The sequence below is a fragment of the Osmerus eperlanus genome, chromosome 17, assembly GCF_963692335.1.
Source record: "Osmerus eperlanus chromosome 17, fOsmEpe2.1, whole genome shotgun sequence".
Taxonomy (NCBI): Eukaryota; Metazoa; Chordata; class Actinopteri; order Osmeriformes; family Osmeridae; genus Osmerus; species Osmerus eperlanus.
This window is the reverse complement of record NC_085034.1, coordinates 4,213,970-4,230,095: the sequence shown is the minus strand read 5'-3', so window position 1 is coordinate 4,230,095 and position 16,126 is coordinate 4,213,970. Positions and strand designations below refer to the sequence as shown.

At 39.9% G+C, this 16,126-nt stretch overlaps 3 protein-coding genes across 3 annotated transcripts; 2 read left to right on the top strand and 1 right to left on the bottom strand.

Moving 5' to 3' along the window:
• The first annotated feature begins 5,350 nt into the window (after positions 1–5,350).
• On the top strand, positions 5,351–8,029 carry LOC134037663 (ultraviolet-sensitive opsin-like). Its single transcript, XM_062483111.1, has 5 exons — positions 5,351–5,709; positions 5,838–6,006; positions 6,286–6,451; positions 6,745–6,984; positions 7,122–8,029. The coding sequence occupies exons 1-5, from the start codon at positions 5,370–5,372 to the stop codon at positions 7,218–7,220; spliced, it is 1,014 nt and encodes a 337-aa protein (XP_062339095.1). The 5' UTR covers positions 5,351–5,369; the 3' UTR covers positions 7,221–8,029.
• Positions 8,030–9,114: 1,085 nt separating this feature from the next.
• Positions 9,115–11,371, top strand: LOC134037662 (ultraviolet-sensitive opsin-like). The gene is made up of 5 exons (XM_062483110.1): positions 9,115–9,457; positions 9,598–9,766; positions 10,020–10,185; positions 10,625–10,864; positions 10,978–11,371. The coding sequence occupies exons 1-5, from the start codon at positions 9,118–9,120 to the stop codon at positions 11,074–11,076; spliced, it is 1,014 nt and encodes a 337-aa protein (XP_062339094.1). The 5' UTR covers positions 9,115–9,117; the 3' UTR covers positions 11,077–11,371.
• Positions 11,372–11,491: 120 nt separating this feature from the next.
• calua (calumenin a) lies at positions 11,492–15,202 on the bottom strand. The gene is made up of 7 exons (XM_062483112.1): positions 15,084–15,202; positions 14,240–14,458; positions 13,842–14,035; positions 13,550–13,716; positions 13,390–13,450; positions 13,032–13,231; positions 11,492–12,940 (listed from the first exon to the last, which is right to left on the bottom strand). The coding sequence occupies exons 2-7, from the start codon at positions 14,455–14,457 to the stop codon at positions 12,836–12,838; spliced, it is 945 nt and encodes a 314-aa protein (XP_062339096.1). The 5' UTR covers position 14,458; positions 15,084–15,202; the 3' UTR covers positions 11,492–12,835.
• Positions 15,203–16,126: the final 924 nt, after the last annotated feature.

Below are 16,126 nucleotides of genomic sequence, written 5' to 3'. Positions count from 1 at the left end.
TAATTTTCGACCGTTCACTAAATAGATACACTCAATTAAAATTATAGTACTAGTTCATGGCAGAGCAGTGCTTCAACAAGGTATTAGGTTGACAATCCATCATTTACATTAAACTACATGGATGACAGCGCAGACTTAATTTCTATGTAGTTTGTTTTCAATCTGAGCATCAATACACCTCCATCCGGGTATCCCATTCATGTGAATTTGCCTTTGATCAACTTAATCAACTGTATCAGAAACCACACCTTGTTTTGTTGGGTCAATGCCAGTGCACCATCTCTGGTTCTGCTAGACAACATACAATTAGATAAAAGGTGAGGATTAGGATAGACTATGGGGATTTGTGATGTGAATGACTGTTGGAACCAGTGTGGTTTTAGTGGTGGCATGTGAAAATGGTATTCAAGCAGGGGTAAAATAATGGACCACCAGGGTGCCTTAAGTTCTCATTTATATAGGTCACAGTTCACTGTATCAATGAAATAATGTGATTTACACAATCACATGTACAGCTGCGCTAACTGAAATAGTTGATAAATGACTTGTCTATGTGATTAATAGAACATCCAAACTGTCAAGCAGCTTACCAGGTTTCTTGAGTCTGCTGAGCCTTCAAGAAGGGTCCTAGACTTTCCTGCTCAGCCCCTTCCCAAATTCATCAATACAGACATGGATTTAGATACTGAATTGAGCATACATGTTCATTCATTCATTCATTCAACCTGCTACTCAAGCAGTAACTTTGTTTACTTATTTACTCAATGCGTGTGTAACGTTGGAATGACCAGACATCATCTTTAATTGGATGTTATAAAATTACTGTAGATTTGAGTGTTAATACCCTCTCAAGGTCACCTTTGACTATCTGAGTGAAGGGTTCCAGTGACTGAGAGGCAGTTGAATCCCTGGTAGCAAACAAAATTTTTTGAGCTACATACACATGTTTTAAATGCTCTGGAGTCTTGGGGAATACTCTTAAGTCATTGTGTAACATTCTGATGCCTTTTTTTTTTTTTTAAGATAATGCCAAGCTAAGAAAGCACATTTTAGTTATTTTGTTTACATGGTGCAAAATGCAATTAGCTTTAGTCAACACACTCAAGTTACAAATAAATAATTTCACAATTTCTGAAATTTGTCTTTAACTCTTTATTTTTCATCTGCTTGTCAAAGTCATATATGTACCATAGTAATAGATAAGCGCAGATGTTTGGTTGAGGCACTGTTGCAGACCACCCCCAAATCCAGGTTGTAACATACCCATGCATTTGAAACATACAGCTTGGTTATGATACAACCCCGGGTCTGGGGATGACATCTCTTCTAGCTGTTCACTCGCTTTCCTTGTGTTATTACCTAGATTCAAGCAAAGTAGAGCAAGCAGATTATAACAAGATGCACATACATATGCAATTTTGTTTAGATTCATGTTTTTTTTGTAACTTACACTCTGCAAAAACACTTGAAATGTTGATGTTTCCCTTCCAATAAATATAGACAACTGATGTTTTGTAAATGTTATACCATTGCGCAAATGAAAGGAATTAACCAGGGTGACCATTGACTGTTAGAAGAACAGTCCTGAAACAATATTCATTTTTTTATTTCAATATAAACAGTTAGTTTGAAAATAAAAGACATCCCTACATTTTCTTTAAATCTAAAAGGTTTTTACAGTACACATTTAAAGACAAACATACTTGGAATGTTCCATTTACAAATGATGAAATAAAAAATGTAAACATACCTGTGTGTTAGGAGAGCATTTGCCTCACGTGAGATGTTTTTCATCAAAGCAACTGAACCAGTGTCGCACGGCCACAGCCGTGCCCCCCTGGTTTCAGTTTTTTGCCCTGCCCTAGTGTTTCCCTGTCATTGTCTTCACCTGTTCTCGTTAGCGTCATTGTGTCCACCTGTGTGTCGTTTGGTTCTGTGTATTTAGGTTCTGTTTTGTGTCCAGTCTTTGTCTTGTCATTACTACCCCTGTTATGGGAGTACCCTGTGTCCCTGGCTTTTTCGGAAATAAACCCTTTGTTTTCAGTATGGCTGTGTACTCCCTTGCATTTGGGTCCTACCCCACCTCACACCCTGACAACCAGCACCTTACCTGGCACACCTTTTACTCTGTACTGACCTACCAACACAGAGGTGGAGAAAGAGATAAAGGGAGAGAGAAACAAAAGTAGACAAGAGTAGAAAGTGAAGCGTTACCAAAGAAAAGAGAAGGGATAGAGGGGAGGTATTATGGTAAGTAGTAGAGGAGGAGATTTAACGCTTTATCCCATCCTGAGATTAGCTAACCTGGCACACAATCTAAATTTACACTAATGGGATAAAAATGTAGTTTGGTGCTTATCCCAGTGTTTGTTGGGATTAGGAGGATTGGCCAGGTATATCTCAGGTTAAACCAGATTAAAGGCTGATCCCTGAGTTTGTGGCTTTTTCAGACTCTAGTGTCCTGTTTGTGACATTGGTGTGATAGACATGGCATGGTCCAGGTGGAGGGCTTCACATGGCAGGACATGAAGAGGGAAGAGCATGATGACAAACCTAGGCCACTTACCTGGAGAACACCTGTCATATCTACTGTCCTATGAATTTCAGGGAGTAAATCCACTATGCTATGCCATGATTTATTAAATACCCTGATGCTGGTGGAATGTTTTATTGGGAGCAGGCATACTTTCAAGTATTGTTTCCAAAAAGATTCTTTCTTTGTTTTCTTTGTTATTTATATCATTTTTGTGCCTGTAGGGGAATCATCTGGACAAAAACGCTGTTATTTTTAAGAAAAGGGGAACATTTTATCAGTGAAATGGTTCTACAGAGTACATGTACAGAGTGCATGTGTTGCCATGAGTGTCAAAAATAAACTATGAACATATTCACCTTTCCATATTGTTGGTTTTCCATACCTATTAATATCCTCAGAAGCAGAGAGGTGTTCCGGTGACCTGACGGTTTTGGTGAAAGTCCTCAGCCTAACAAGCCTACTGGAGAGTTGTGGCTACATCTATCACCAATATTGTGCCCTTGTGTCTATAGTAATTTGTTATCTTATGTCCCTCTCATCCCTCTATCCATTTCTCTCAGTGTTTGAGCCTGACCCCCACCTTGGCTGCCCATGTCTGATCTGGAAGATTGGTCGTTTGCAATCTTTTTATCTCTCATACTCTTTGATTACATTACATTGCACATGCCAGGCAAGAGCAAACGTTGTTCTTTGAAGAATTAGATGGAAAGCTTGTATGTACTGTTTGCACTGCACCAGGAGTGCACAAGCATTCCACTGCTTTGTTAGTTACGTACACAGACAGCGAAATACAGTATTTTCAAAAAGGAAACAAGTTTCAACAAGTGTTTCAACACCTGGAATTAAACCCTTATGTCACCCAGATGAGGAGCACTTAAAAACTAAAATGTTTTTGTATAACACTGAACATCATATACAGATAATGCTAAATAACTTTATTGGTTTTACAAATTATAGGTAGATGCATGTGTTACTTTAGCATTGGCCTTTTCTTACATGTCATGCCGTAACAAAAGCTACCTTGCTCCTTTCAGTCACACAACGCAATCCATGTGTCCAATCTCAAAAGAAGACCATTCTCATTTCACAAAAAAGACAGAAAGCAGCAGGAGGCCTTATACAGCCCATCAACATTCCCCTCATACTGTATATGCGTTCATATTTCTCTAAAAGTTATCTCAAGCATGCTGTGTATTCCAAATGATCCACAACCAATAATCCACACACTGTACCCCCGCTCTACATCCACTCTCCACTGACTTGATCATTGATCCATAATCAGATCTGCAATAGCAGGAGGTCATGACCTCAGGTCAGAGCTTAACTGCTGTGTGATGCTTATACGTTTTATCCGGACAATTCGTTTTTTTCTTCGGATGGTCTTTGTCCATCATGATCTTTAAGAGGTTTATTTATTTTTTATTTAGTCATTTAGCAGACGCTCTTATCCAGAGCGACTTACAGTAAGTACAGGGACATTCCCCCCGATGCAAGTAGGGTGAAGTGCCTTGCCCAAGGACACAACGTATTTTTGCACGGCAAGGAATCGAACCTTCGGATTACTAGCCCAATTCCCTAAACCAGGTCCAAAGACTTCAGATGGAGTTTGGAGGGATCGTGGCCCAAAACTCTTCATAGAAATCAGTAACAGGACTAGAAGGGCCTCAGTCAGGAAGATCAAATCCCAATTGTCACTTTTGTTCCTCTATAGAGATGGCAGGACTTGCAAAGGGCAACCATCCCCACAGTACTCCATCAATCGGCCTTCAAAGTACACTGGCTGGATGGAAGCCACTCAAGTGAACATGACAGCCCTCCTTGTTGATGCTTCTTAGCAGCCGGGTTGAGAAGACTGGTCTCAGGAATAAGGGAATGATAAAGCATATGCTTGAGATATCAAGCATATCCTTGATAGGATATCCTCTTAGAAAATCTAGTGCACAGAACTTCCGACTGAGGCAAAGATTCACCTTTAAGCATGACAACCCAAAGCTCACAACCATGACAACCCTGGAGTGGCTTGGGCATGCGCGCAGATGGCACTGGTGACGGGGGGGACATGTCCCCCCCAGATTCCTAGTGACCCCGATCCGTCCCCACCACTCTCCCTAAGGGGACAAGCATCAGTTCATAACTGCACAGCTGATTAGGCGATGTTAGCGATGTTAGCTTGTATTAGCGTGTGTAACGCTTTTGAAAAAAAAAAATTATGCTTATTTAAAGTATTTTTGGAGCCGGCGTTTGTGCTTTTTGGCTTGGCGTGTTCCTGGTTGTCATGGAGATGACGTTAGTAGCCCCGTTCGTTTGGCCATTTTCTCCCCTAACTAGAGGAGCAGAAACTCCTTAATCCTATTGTGTTTCCAAGAAGATCTAATACATCCAATTATTTTAATTTGTAATTGGTTTACAACAAGGGTAAGAGAGCTAAAACATTAAGTCAGTTGAATAATTTAGCTAATGCTGAGAGGCAATTCCATGGTGACTTGCTTCTACTTTCACAATTTATCATTAATTCACTATACTGATATACAAGACCAAGATATGTGAAATATCAATACAACCTCAATGCATACTGCATAGTCACATATTAACCAAATGTCCTCTTTTCATGAATCACTCATTCTGACTAAATGGAACGAACTGGGTAAGGGTAGACAAGTGCTCAGGGCACCACCATGCTAGGTGTATCTTAAGCCAATTGCTTTCAGAAATTTGGAACATTAGGGTCATTCACCTTATAATTTGTTTGACATTTGTGACCGTATAAAACAACCTCTCCAGCTTCACACACAACATCTCAGTCAGAGGGTCTTGTCAGACAGGAGGACTCAAGATGGGGAAGGTTTTCTATTTGTATGAGAACATCTCCAAGATCAGCCCCTTTGAGGGGCCACAGTACCACTTGGCACCGCCGTGGGTTTTCTATCTGCAAGCTGCCTTCATGGGCACCGTCTTCTTTGTTGGAACACCTATGAACTTTATTGTTCTACTGGTGACAGTTAAATACAAGAAACTGAGACAGCCTTTGAACTACATCCTGGTCAATATATCATTTGCAGGATTCTTGGCCTTGATATTTTCAGTGTTTCAAGTGTTCCTTGCCAGTTGCAAAGGATACTTTTTTATGGGCCACACGGCCTGTTCTATAGAAACATGGATGGGATCTGTAGCAGGTAAAAACAACAACAATGACAAAAGACTAACTTTTGTATCAAATGCACAAATCTCAGGATCATTAGATCTAAATGTATGTGAACATGTTGTTACTTTCTTTGATGTTCCTTCAATTTCTTTTCATCAGGATTGGTGACAGGATGGTCCCTGGCTGTCCTTGCCTTTGAGAGATATGTGGTCATCTGCAAACCCTTTGGCCAGTTCAAGTTTGGGAGCAGCCAGGCTGCGGCAGCACTGGCCTTCACCTGGGTCATGGGCATAGGTTGTTCCTCCCCACCATTCTTTGGCTGGAGCAGGTAACCAAGCTTGATTTGCCATCTAACTTGTACATTTCCATTTTCCATTTAGTCATTTAGCAGACGCTCTTATCCAGAGCGACTTACAGTAAGTACAGGGACATTGTGGGTGTGAATTGCGTTGCCCAAGGACACAACCTCATGTGCATGGCCGAGAATCGAACCGGCAACCTTCTGATTTGTAGCCTGATTCCCTAACCGCTCAGCCATCTTTGTAGACCCCCTTGTACCTATGTCAATGTGTCAATATAGGTACATTGTTGTTCTTTGGTTTTCCAGGTTCATTCCTGAGGGTCTGGGTTGCTCCTGTGGACCTGACTGGTACACTCATAATGAGGAGTTCCACTGCACAAGCTACACCTGGTTCCTGATGGTGACCTGCTTTGTCATGCCTATTGGCGTTATTATCTTGTCTTATAGCCAACTTCTGGGTGCACTGCGAGCTGTAAGTACAACGCTTTAAAACATCCATAAAAAACACTATTTAATATTATGACTTTATCGAACTGGTGTGATGAAATGACATAAAAAGGCTTGACTTTTAACTCAAATTTGTATGAAAATCTAAATGAAGGAACAGCAGTTGCAGAATAAGGATGAGGACAGTGACTCTGTGATTGTTGGTGTATAATCAAGCCGTAACGTTTGACAGAGACTGTGCTTTGTGTCACTTTGCAGGCTCTGAGCTACCTATTTCTTAATGATGCACAGTGTTGGTTTTCTCATGTGTTTCTGTAGGTGGCAGCTCAGCAGGCTGAATCAGCCTCCACTCAGAAGGCTGAGAAGGAAGTCTCCAGGATGATCATTGTGATGGTGGGCTCCTATGTAGTGTGCTACGGCCCCTATGCCCTGGCAGCCCTGTACTTTGCATTGTCAACCAACGAGGACAAAGACTACCGCTTGGTCACCATCCCAGCATTCTTTACTAAGAGCTCCTGCGTGTACAATCCCTTCATCTATGCTTTCATGAACAAACAGGTAGGAAGGACTGGCATGCACACACACACACCCGCACTCTTGTATGTATATGCAGGTGCGCACACTCAAACACACATACACACACACACACACACATACGTGTTCTATAACAGTGCCTCCGTCCCTCCACTCCTCAGTTTAACGCTTGCATCATGGAGACAGTGTTTGGGAAGAAGATTGAGGATTCATCTGAGGTGTCCTCCAAGACTGAAACCTCCTCAGTCTCCACTGCATAAGGCCTGCGTGCTGAGTTACTGTGTACTCAGTTTGATCAGGCAGCAGACTAAGTTTGATCAGGCAGCAGACATGCTCATCACCATCATATACTTCTTCTACATACCTTTTGTCCGATAGGTATGAAGATTACTTCATGCATATCCTTCTAAATACCTCTATTTTACCAGAAATGCTATAATCAGGGGGATAAAATTGCCCGGTTTTCTCAGTTACCTTTACAGCATTGTCTGTATTGCAAATGTGCAAAGTAAAAGAAAGAAGAAACCTAATAGAACAATTTAGTTTTGATAGCATTTTTACTAATAAGCAGTCCCAAAGAAAGACCAAAGAACAGTTATTTTATGTTTCTCAAAAGTTCAGCAGTGCTACAATTGACTTTCTCTGCATGTAAATTAAATAGTAATTTAAACTACCCTCCAGGACCTCAGAATGTTGTATAAACATCTTATTGGAAACAACTTATCTTCACCTTATGCAAAAACCTTGTGTTGGATATATCTTCAAAAATAAAACTGTATTTTTTACAGGCTGAAAACCATATGATACCCATCTTAAACCAGGTCAACATACCCAGTCCCATCTTGAAGTTATACAACTGCATGTGAGTCCCCTAACCCTGTGTCTGCTAGGCTTTAAACGCTTGATGGAAATGGCAGGTCATGTTTCTAAGGCAACTTTTCAAATGACGTAATGCATGACATGACTGATCATATCATCCAGTGTTCAAATTAAAAATGGATTTCAGTCAGCCGTATCATAGGTAACATTGTACCAAGACTGTTCCATGTAATGTATTGTATAATATTTAACCGGAATAAATAGCATCATTGCAATTTCTCCATGTGTGGATTTTCCTTCTATATGGAATTGAATTGAAACACATTCCGAACTGATGATTGACAACATAAAAAAAAGATTCAACCAGGCGTCCTGATATTTTGTTATAGATAATCTGCAACGAGAAATTGTAGAATCAGTCCAGGTCTGCATTTTGGTGGAACCATACCCAAGGAGACTGAAATCTGGAATTGCAGCCAAAGCACTTCTACAAAGTATTGGCAAAAATATCTTTATAATTCTATCATAATGAAGAGAGTTTATCAGTTTTTGGACAAAACACTTCCCTACCTTTTACTCTGGCCCCCCCTCATACTACATCAGTGGGTGCACCTTAAGACCCCTTGTTTTAATATTACAATGTCACCTTCAGCTCTTTAAAAGACCAAATGTATCCAATAGCATTGCAAGGCAAGACAATAGGACCCATTGGTTATGTAAATGTGGTCGTTCAAAAAACATCTTATTTGCAAATGTGTTTTTTGGAGAGCTAAAGGTGATGTTGACATTTTAAATCGGGTTTTACAGGGTTAATCTCAAGGTATATTTCAAACAAGATTTACTAATTATTTTAGTTTGTAAATGGTTCATGGGTAAGACAGTTACCTCTTAATGAAAAAAGACAGAAGATTGCGTACACTGAGTCATTTACATAATTCCATGGAATGTGAACTCCCTTCTACATTTACAACTTAACTACTCGGTTTTCATCCATTCAGTACATGGATGTGTTTAAGAACAATAAATGTGTAATAATATCAACAAACCTTATATACCTACCGCACAGGCTCAAATTAAAACATCCATAGGGTTGTAAATCACCAATTTACCCATTACAATTAATGAGATTACACAGGCGGGGCAGGGGGAGAGTGCTTGCGTCATGGTGCTAAACTGACAGGTGCACCTTTATCCATTGTTTGTCAAGGTAATTGGGCACATTAGTCTTGTTGGTCACCCTTTTATTTGTAATTGGTTTGTGACAGTATAAAAACATTGTCTCTAGATTTACAAACACACTGTTTTGTCAGAGGGTCTTGTCAGACAGGAGGATTCAAGATGGGGAAGCACTTCCACTTGTATGAGAACATCTCCAATATCAGCCCCTTTGAGGGGCCACAGTACCACTTGGCACCTCTGTGGGCTTTCTATATGCAAGCTGCCTTCATGGGCACCGTCTTCTTTGTTGGAACACCTCTAAACTTCGTTGTTCTACTAGTGACAGTGAAATACAAGAAACTGAGACAGCCTTTGAACTACATCCTGGTCAATATATCATTTGCAGGATTCTTGGCCTTGATATTTTCAGTTTTTCAAGTGTTCATTGCCAGTTTAAGAGGATACTTTTTCCAGGGCTATTTTGCCTGTGCTATAGAATCATGGATTGGATCTGTAGCAGGTAAAACCAACAACAATGACAAAAACTATTTTTTTATTATTATTTACTGCTAAGATTAACTTCTAAGGACCATGAAATCAAAGTTCATGTGAACTTCTGTTATTTCTTTATTTTATGTTTTAAAACTGAATTTTCATCAGGATTGGTGACAGGATGGTCCCTGGCTGTCCTTGCCTTTGAGAGATATGTGGTCATCTGCAAACCCTTAGGCCAGTTCAAGTTTGGGAGCAGCCAGGCTGTGGCAGCAGTGGCCTTCACCTGGGTCATGGGTATAGGTTGTTCCTCCCCACCATTCTTTGGCTGGAGCAGGTAACCAAGCTTGATTTGCCATCTGACTTCGTACCTTAGTCTGGATACATTTAGGATGTAATTCAGTTGAACTGTGGTAGTGTAGCTGTAATCCAGGGTGTACTAAGAGCTATGATGATAGCCTTAAACCATACAACTGACTATCTTTATTATGATAACAATTATTTACACAAATACTTTTCAATAGCAAGTCCTGAACAATGCGCACATAGTGTGTGTCAATTTCTATAAGTTGTACCTTTTGGTTTTCCAGGTTCATTCCTGAGGGTCTGGGTTGCTCCTGTGGACCTGACTGGTACACTCATAATGAGGAGTTCCACTGCACAAGCTACACCTACTTCCTGATTGTGACCTGCTTCATGATGCCCATGACCATCATTATCTTATCCTATTCCCAACTTCTGGGTGCACTGCGAGCTGTAAGTACAATCACTATCAATGTATGATACTACCATTCTGGTGTGATGACATGAAATTGATTTAAATTAAACTACAATGTGATTCAACTATTTATTAATATTACTATGCATGCAACATGCTTATTCTAGTACTTTGATAAAGTACTGTGGAGAAACTATTTTGGTATAATTTTATTTTTAAAGACATTACGTGTGAGGGTAGCTAAATCATTTGGTTTCCCTGTTGTGTATCCGATATCAAAAGATAAAAGTCTGAAATAAATGTTTAATGCCTTTAGCATTTTCCTTTATTTAACTTTTGTGCAAGTGGGGAATAGGGGTCGCTTGTCTAAATCTGATGATTGACTGTAATTTGCAGTCAAATGCAATCACTTTGCAGGTTCTGAACTACCTATGTCTTAATGATGCACAGTGTTGTTTTTGTCATGTGTTTCTGTAGGTGGCCGCTCAGCAGGCTGAATCAGTGTCCACTCAGAAGGCTGAGAAGGAAGTCTCCAGGATGGTCATTGTGATGGTGGGCTCCTTTTTAGTGTGCTATGCCCCCTATGCTATTACAGCAATGTGGTTTGGCATAGCGGATGATAAAAGCAAAGATTATCGCATGGTCACCATTCCAGCATTCTTTACAAAGAGCTCCTGTGTATATAATCCTCTAATCTATGCCTTCATGAACAAACAGGTATGTATAACTGTCACACACACACATTTGCAGTCATGATTGCATTTGCATGTGCATATATACATAGGCACTCGCACTCATGCATATAACGCATGTATTTCTGACCCCCTCAGTTCAATGCGTGCATCATGGAGACAGTATTTGGGAAGAAGATTGAGGATTCATCTGAGGTGTCCTCCAAGACTGAAACCTCCTCAGTCTCCACTGCATAAGGCCTGCGAACAATGGTGTATAAAGGCATTTGAAAACCATGCGACTGGGCTCTGTTTCCAGTATTGGCCATCAGTCTTAAGTTGTTTATGGCTCCCAAAACATGTAATTGTCCCAAAATATGTGATTTTGCTATCTTTCTAAATGTATATTTTCAATTATATTTTGATCAGATTGGGATCAATTAAAGAATCACTTAGATTATTTGTCAAGTGTGACTTGAGTGTGACAAATTGAATAGATTTATTGACTGTACTTCTTTATGTATTCTGAGGAATGACTACATATCAAATTAAATAAAGGTGTATATATTGAAGCAGCAGGCACGTTGTGGTGGACATTCATGATTTGAACATTTAATGCACATGTTCACAAGGATGTATGCACAAGATGTACAGTACAATTGCAGCCACAAAGTAAATTTGCCAATTCAGATTTTTATTAAGAAACCGGCTGTGTACTCAGATAATACAGCATTTTGACCAAAACATAAACTATACATTCTGTGCATGGAAAGAATATGTGCTGTTTATGTGAAATAAACAGTTTAAATGGCAGCGCAAGAAACATAACATGTAGTGGCAGGGCATTGATAGATGAGAAATAATTTACTTGAGAAAACTGATTTATAACAGAACCAGTCTCATTAAGGTTTATGCTTAACTCGTGAAGTAATAGCCCATATATTATCAAAATTCTTATGTAGGACAAACATGTTTTGGTCTGAAAGGGGTGACACCATTTTAATTGTGAAAAGAACAGAGTAGTGGCTGTAAGGCGGTAGCACTCTTCATTCACCCTCGCTTAAGGCTCTCCTGGCTTGTGGTTTTGTGCATATTGTGGGTAGAGGTTGGCATCGATCCGGTGGCCTCATGGAACTCATGGTTGTCTAAATGCTGGCTGTGTATGTAGTTTGACTTTTCCATATGGATGTTGCTAATCAGCTAGTAAAGGGAGAGATGGTCAAACTCATACTGTGCCGTGAACACAATATGTTTCACCATCCATTTATTTTAAACATTTTGCTAACAAGCCTAACTATTTATTTAAGGTAGCTATGGCACTATGATAGGAACTGAATATTAATGTGTATAAATAGGATTCGCTTTTATTTTAGGGCAGCTTCTTTGTGCCGTTAGGTGTCGCCAGAGAGTCATGGAGAGAAATGTATTTCCATGGCTCTGAATATCACATACTAGCATGCGGAGGCCAACACACGACTCCCATTGACAACGTATGTGGGTGTAATGTCACCAGACAAATTTTGCTTCTGAAAAGGGCTAGTGGCCACCGCCCTTAAGGAATTCTGAGGTGATCTGTTGTTTCAGTCACATGTATAGGTTGAAAGGCACACAATGGGTTGTTCTTTACTAAATAGGGGACAAATGTAAACCTGTAAAAACAACAAATGCTTTCCTCAAACGTATTAATAGTTTCAGGGGTAAAACAGTTTAAGATACTTCTAAAATGAATATTCAGTGCTTCTGAGTGTATCATGTCAAATCTCAAAGTCAACAGTAAAGAACATCAAGACTTTTACCAATATGTACTATCATAAAACTAGAAAATGTAACACATTCCCAATTAGAAAATGCATAAATGGAAGCCATACAATGTAAACACACCAGAGTACTGTATCAAATGCCATCATGGACAGATTAACTATAGAAATTGTAGTGTTAAGATAGGTTTCATACAAAATAAATTATATTACTTATCAAATTAAGTTTAAAATTGGTTTGTCTAACTACACAAAATGATCTAAAACTCATCATGCCGTACTAGCGCCTCTCCAAAGTCAGTTGCTTGACTCCCAACGAACAGGTCATACTTGTTCAGGATTTCCTCCTTCGTTAGCTTTCCATCCTAAAGAATGAAGGAAGTCAGACGACTCTGATTACACTGTTAACAGAGACGCATGCAACACATACTGTAATCGGTGAGAGAGCAAACTCACCTTGTCGGAGTCTGACTCGTAAACTAGGTGTTTGGCCTCGGCTTCTGCGTGGTCGTAGTCTGATGGTAGGATCCAGTCCATGGTCTCCTCCCTATCCATCTTTCCATCTTTGTTCTTGTCCCGGAACTCTGAGAACTGCTCGCGCTCAGTTGCCACCCACTCCGGCTCCTCCATCTCATCCTCGTGGTTGTACATGTCACCTAGGAGACGAGGAGGATGGAAAATGGACATGGAAACGTGTTGTATGTGCCAGACATGAATAATGTGTGTTGACAGGCTAACTGTATGCTCGTTTTTCAATGTTGTGTATGGCTTTTTCACAGTGCTACAGTTGTAAATTCAACTGTTCTGGTCTTACCAATGTACTCATCCAGGTCAATAAAGCCATCACCATTCTTATCAATATCCTCCATGGTTTCCTTTCATTGAAGCAGGAAGGAGAGAAATTATTTAGAACAAGGTGGTCTAGTTTTACTACCTTTTTTAAACTTTTCAGCAGGTAGGATGTTCAAACTTACCAACACCACAATATCTTTCATATGGTCATAGTCCTCAGGGTGAAGGAAAGCTGTAAACTCCTCTTTGTCAGCTATCTGGTCTTCATTTTTGTCTGCCATTTTGAACCGCCTTTCATCTCTAGCCATCATCCTCTGATAGTCGTAGCTATCGTCTGGCTCTGGGTCATCTGGGTGACAGGAAATTGTCTTGTTTATGTCAAGTCAGTCAATCATTGGAAGAAATACATGGCCTTTCATAATGCCCCAAGGAGTTAATCTACTGGACCAGTATTTGTGTAGTGGCTCTGCTTACCCAGATAGGTGCCGTAAGTGACATTCCTGTACTCCTCCCATGAGATCATCCCATCGTTGTCCATGTCAAAGTCCTTCCACTGACGGTCCACATTGTCATAGATATACTTCTTTTGAGCTTTCTTGATCCAAGCTTTCAACTCAGCCTCAGTCACAAAACCATCCGCATCACCATCAATCTTACCCACAATTATCCTGGAGGAAGTGATAATGTCAATATCATTAATGTACAAAATGCACAGCGCTGGTACAATCCCTGGTACCTGGCAGAACGATGCCTGAGGATGGGGGAGTTAATTACCTCCCATGCAATTCCATGTACAGTACTTCCTCAATACATGGTTCCCATTAGTTTAAACAGAATTGTGCATTTTAACTGAGTGCATTTTCTTTCCTCACCCCAATCTGCGTTTGCTCTCCTCCGGAGTGAGGTCATCAAAGGTCTTGGCCTGCTCCTTGCCAAGGAAAGCTTCATGGTCGTACTCGAAGCCTTCAGCGTCGACATGCTCCCGGCTGCTCAGCGGAGCCTCATGGTGAGTTCGCTCCTTCTTCTCTGTGGGCTTGCTGGTGGCGTAGACCACACAGAGGGCAAAGCACATCAGCAGTGGCCTGATCATTCTCTTAACAAGAGAGAGGAGAAGATTGTTAAGAGAGACAAAAAACCTACAACAGTACTGTTTACCATACAACACTGTTTGAGGGTCTAACAGGATGTAAACAGAAGCTTCACATCTAAATGAGGACCCAAAATGCAAGCTAAGAAGTTCGTTTTGGAGACTGACATTGCTGGAATGTTATCCACACATACTTGGGACTGGGAATTTGAAAAATGCATGATGAAATATTAATCAACATGAGTTGTTCATTTGAATTGTCTCAATGTTACAAGCATTTAACTTCCCACAAGAAGAGTAGCCGAACATAGAAATAAATGCCAAAGGCCAAACCACTATGAATTTGAATATAGCTCAACTATTGCGTTTACTGCATTTTGCATTATCCCATAAAAGAAAATTCAACGTTTTAGGTTCGGTAAAACAAACAAATTGTATTCACATTTAAAACTATATGTTTAAGTGGCTATCCTTGACACCAATGTCTGCCCGCAAGCTCACAGATCAGCTGGTGTCAAGGAATGCGACAAGTAGCTCACCAAGGGAAAAATAGCCTGTAGGCTGTTTAGGCTGTCAAATAGGCTGTCAAAGTGCTGTTAATACATCACTATAACAGATCGTGGACCTACCTTGTTGATTATTCCACAATAACCATAAGACCACTTTTTAAGCCTTTATACGTCTGATGTCCACTGACTCCAGAACTAAGCATCAATCTGTTTCCTACAGTTTCCAGATATAAACCAATGAGGTTGCTCATTCAGACCACCTCGAACATTTATTGGTCCACTTCAGCAGGAAGACATTTTTGCAGATGACTTTATGGTACATAGTTCATCGCACTCGCAAGTGGTTGGCTAACAACAATAAACAGTAGTATTTGCCCCAATCTAAAATTTGAAACAGAATGTGTGGTGAAAACGGCACAGCTCATCATGGTTATCCGATTGGCTGCTACTTGCCACGTAGACAGCTGATAGTTTAGGCCATTTTAGCTTGATAGACACGAGTGCGTTTGTTTATTAGGCTATATAACTAAATTGAACAAATAAATGATCAAAATCCTTCAATTTAACTTTAAATATTCTTAACAAACTGTGTGTAGACTTCCATTAGAACTTAGAATTATTTACAAAGCGAGCATTATAGCAAGCTAAAATAGCTTCACATTTAATGAAACAGCAAAACTGTACCATATGTGCAGGAACGCTTGAAAAAGTATGATTATAGATATTTTTTGACAAAGATTAACTATTAATTATGCAATCATCTTATCTCATCCATATAAAACACATTTTACTGTGTTTCCTTAAGATTTAGCGATTTTTATACCAATCTTTCATTCTCAAAGTCAATACGTTTAGTCTATAAAAATAACAAATCAACTAACCCTATAATCCTATTCATAGGCGATTTTACCGCGGGTGCAGGGGGTACCTTTGCAATTTTTTTGTAAGCAAATGCACTAGGCTATACCCTTGCATCCCCAGTTTTAAAACCTAGAATCGCCTATGATCTTAAATGGGAAATAGCCCATTTATAGTTCGTGTGGTTATCTAAACTGAAGCTACAAGATGGACTGACATTTACCCCTCATGATCTTCACGATAAGACACGTTTTTGTGATTAGACAGTCATTTTCAGAAATAGATTCATGACGTTTGCACAAAGC

Bases quoted from the DNA above. Each gene is read 5' to 3' on its own strand.
- LOC134037663 (XM_062483111.1), top strand. From the start codon at position 5,370: ATGGGGAAGGTTTTCTATTTGTATGAGAACATCTCCAAGATCAGCCCC. The intron at 5,710-5,837 runs GTAAAAACAACA...TCTTTTCATCAG, and splicing joins ATGGATGGGATCTGTAGCAG to GATTGGTGACAGGATGGTCC. The intron at 6,452-6,744 runs GTAAGTACAACG...GTGTTTCTGTAG, and splicing joins TTCTGGGTGCACTGCGAGCT to GTGGCAGCTCAGCAGGCTGA.
- LOC134037662 (XM_062483110.1), top strand. From the start codon at position 9,118: ATGGGGAAGCACTTCCACTTGTATGAGAACATCTCCAATATCAGCCCC. The intron at 9,458-9,597 runs GTAAAACCAACA...AATTTTCATCAG, and splicing joins ATGGATTGGATCTGTAGCAG to GATTGGTGACAGGATGGTCC. The intron at 10,865-10,977 runs GTATGTATAACT...TGACCCCCTCAG, and splicing joins ATGCCTTCATGAACAAACAG to TTCAATGCGTGCATCATGGA.
- calua (XM_062483112.1), bottom strand. From the start codon at position 14,457: ATGATCAGGCCACTGCTGATGTGCTTTGCCCTCTGTGTGGTCTACGCC. The intron at 14,036-14,239 runs GTGAGGAAAGAA...CACTTCCTCCAG, and splicing joins GAGAGCAAACGCAGATTGGG to GATAATTGTGGGTAAGATTG. The intron at 13,232-13,389 runs GTAAGACCAGAA...CTCGTCTCCTAG, and splicing joins TGACCTGGATGAGTACATTG to GTGACATGTACAACCACGAG.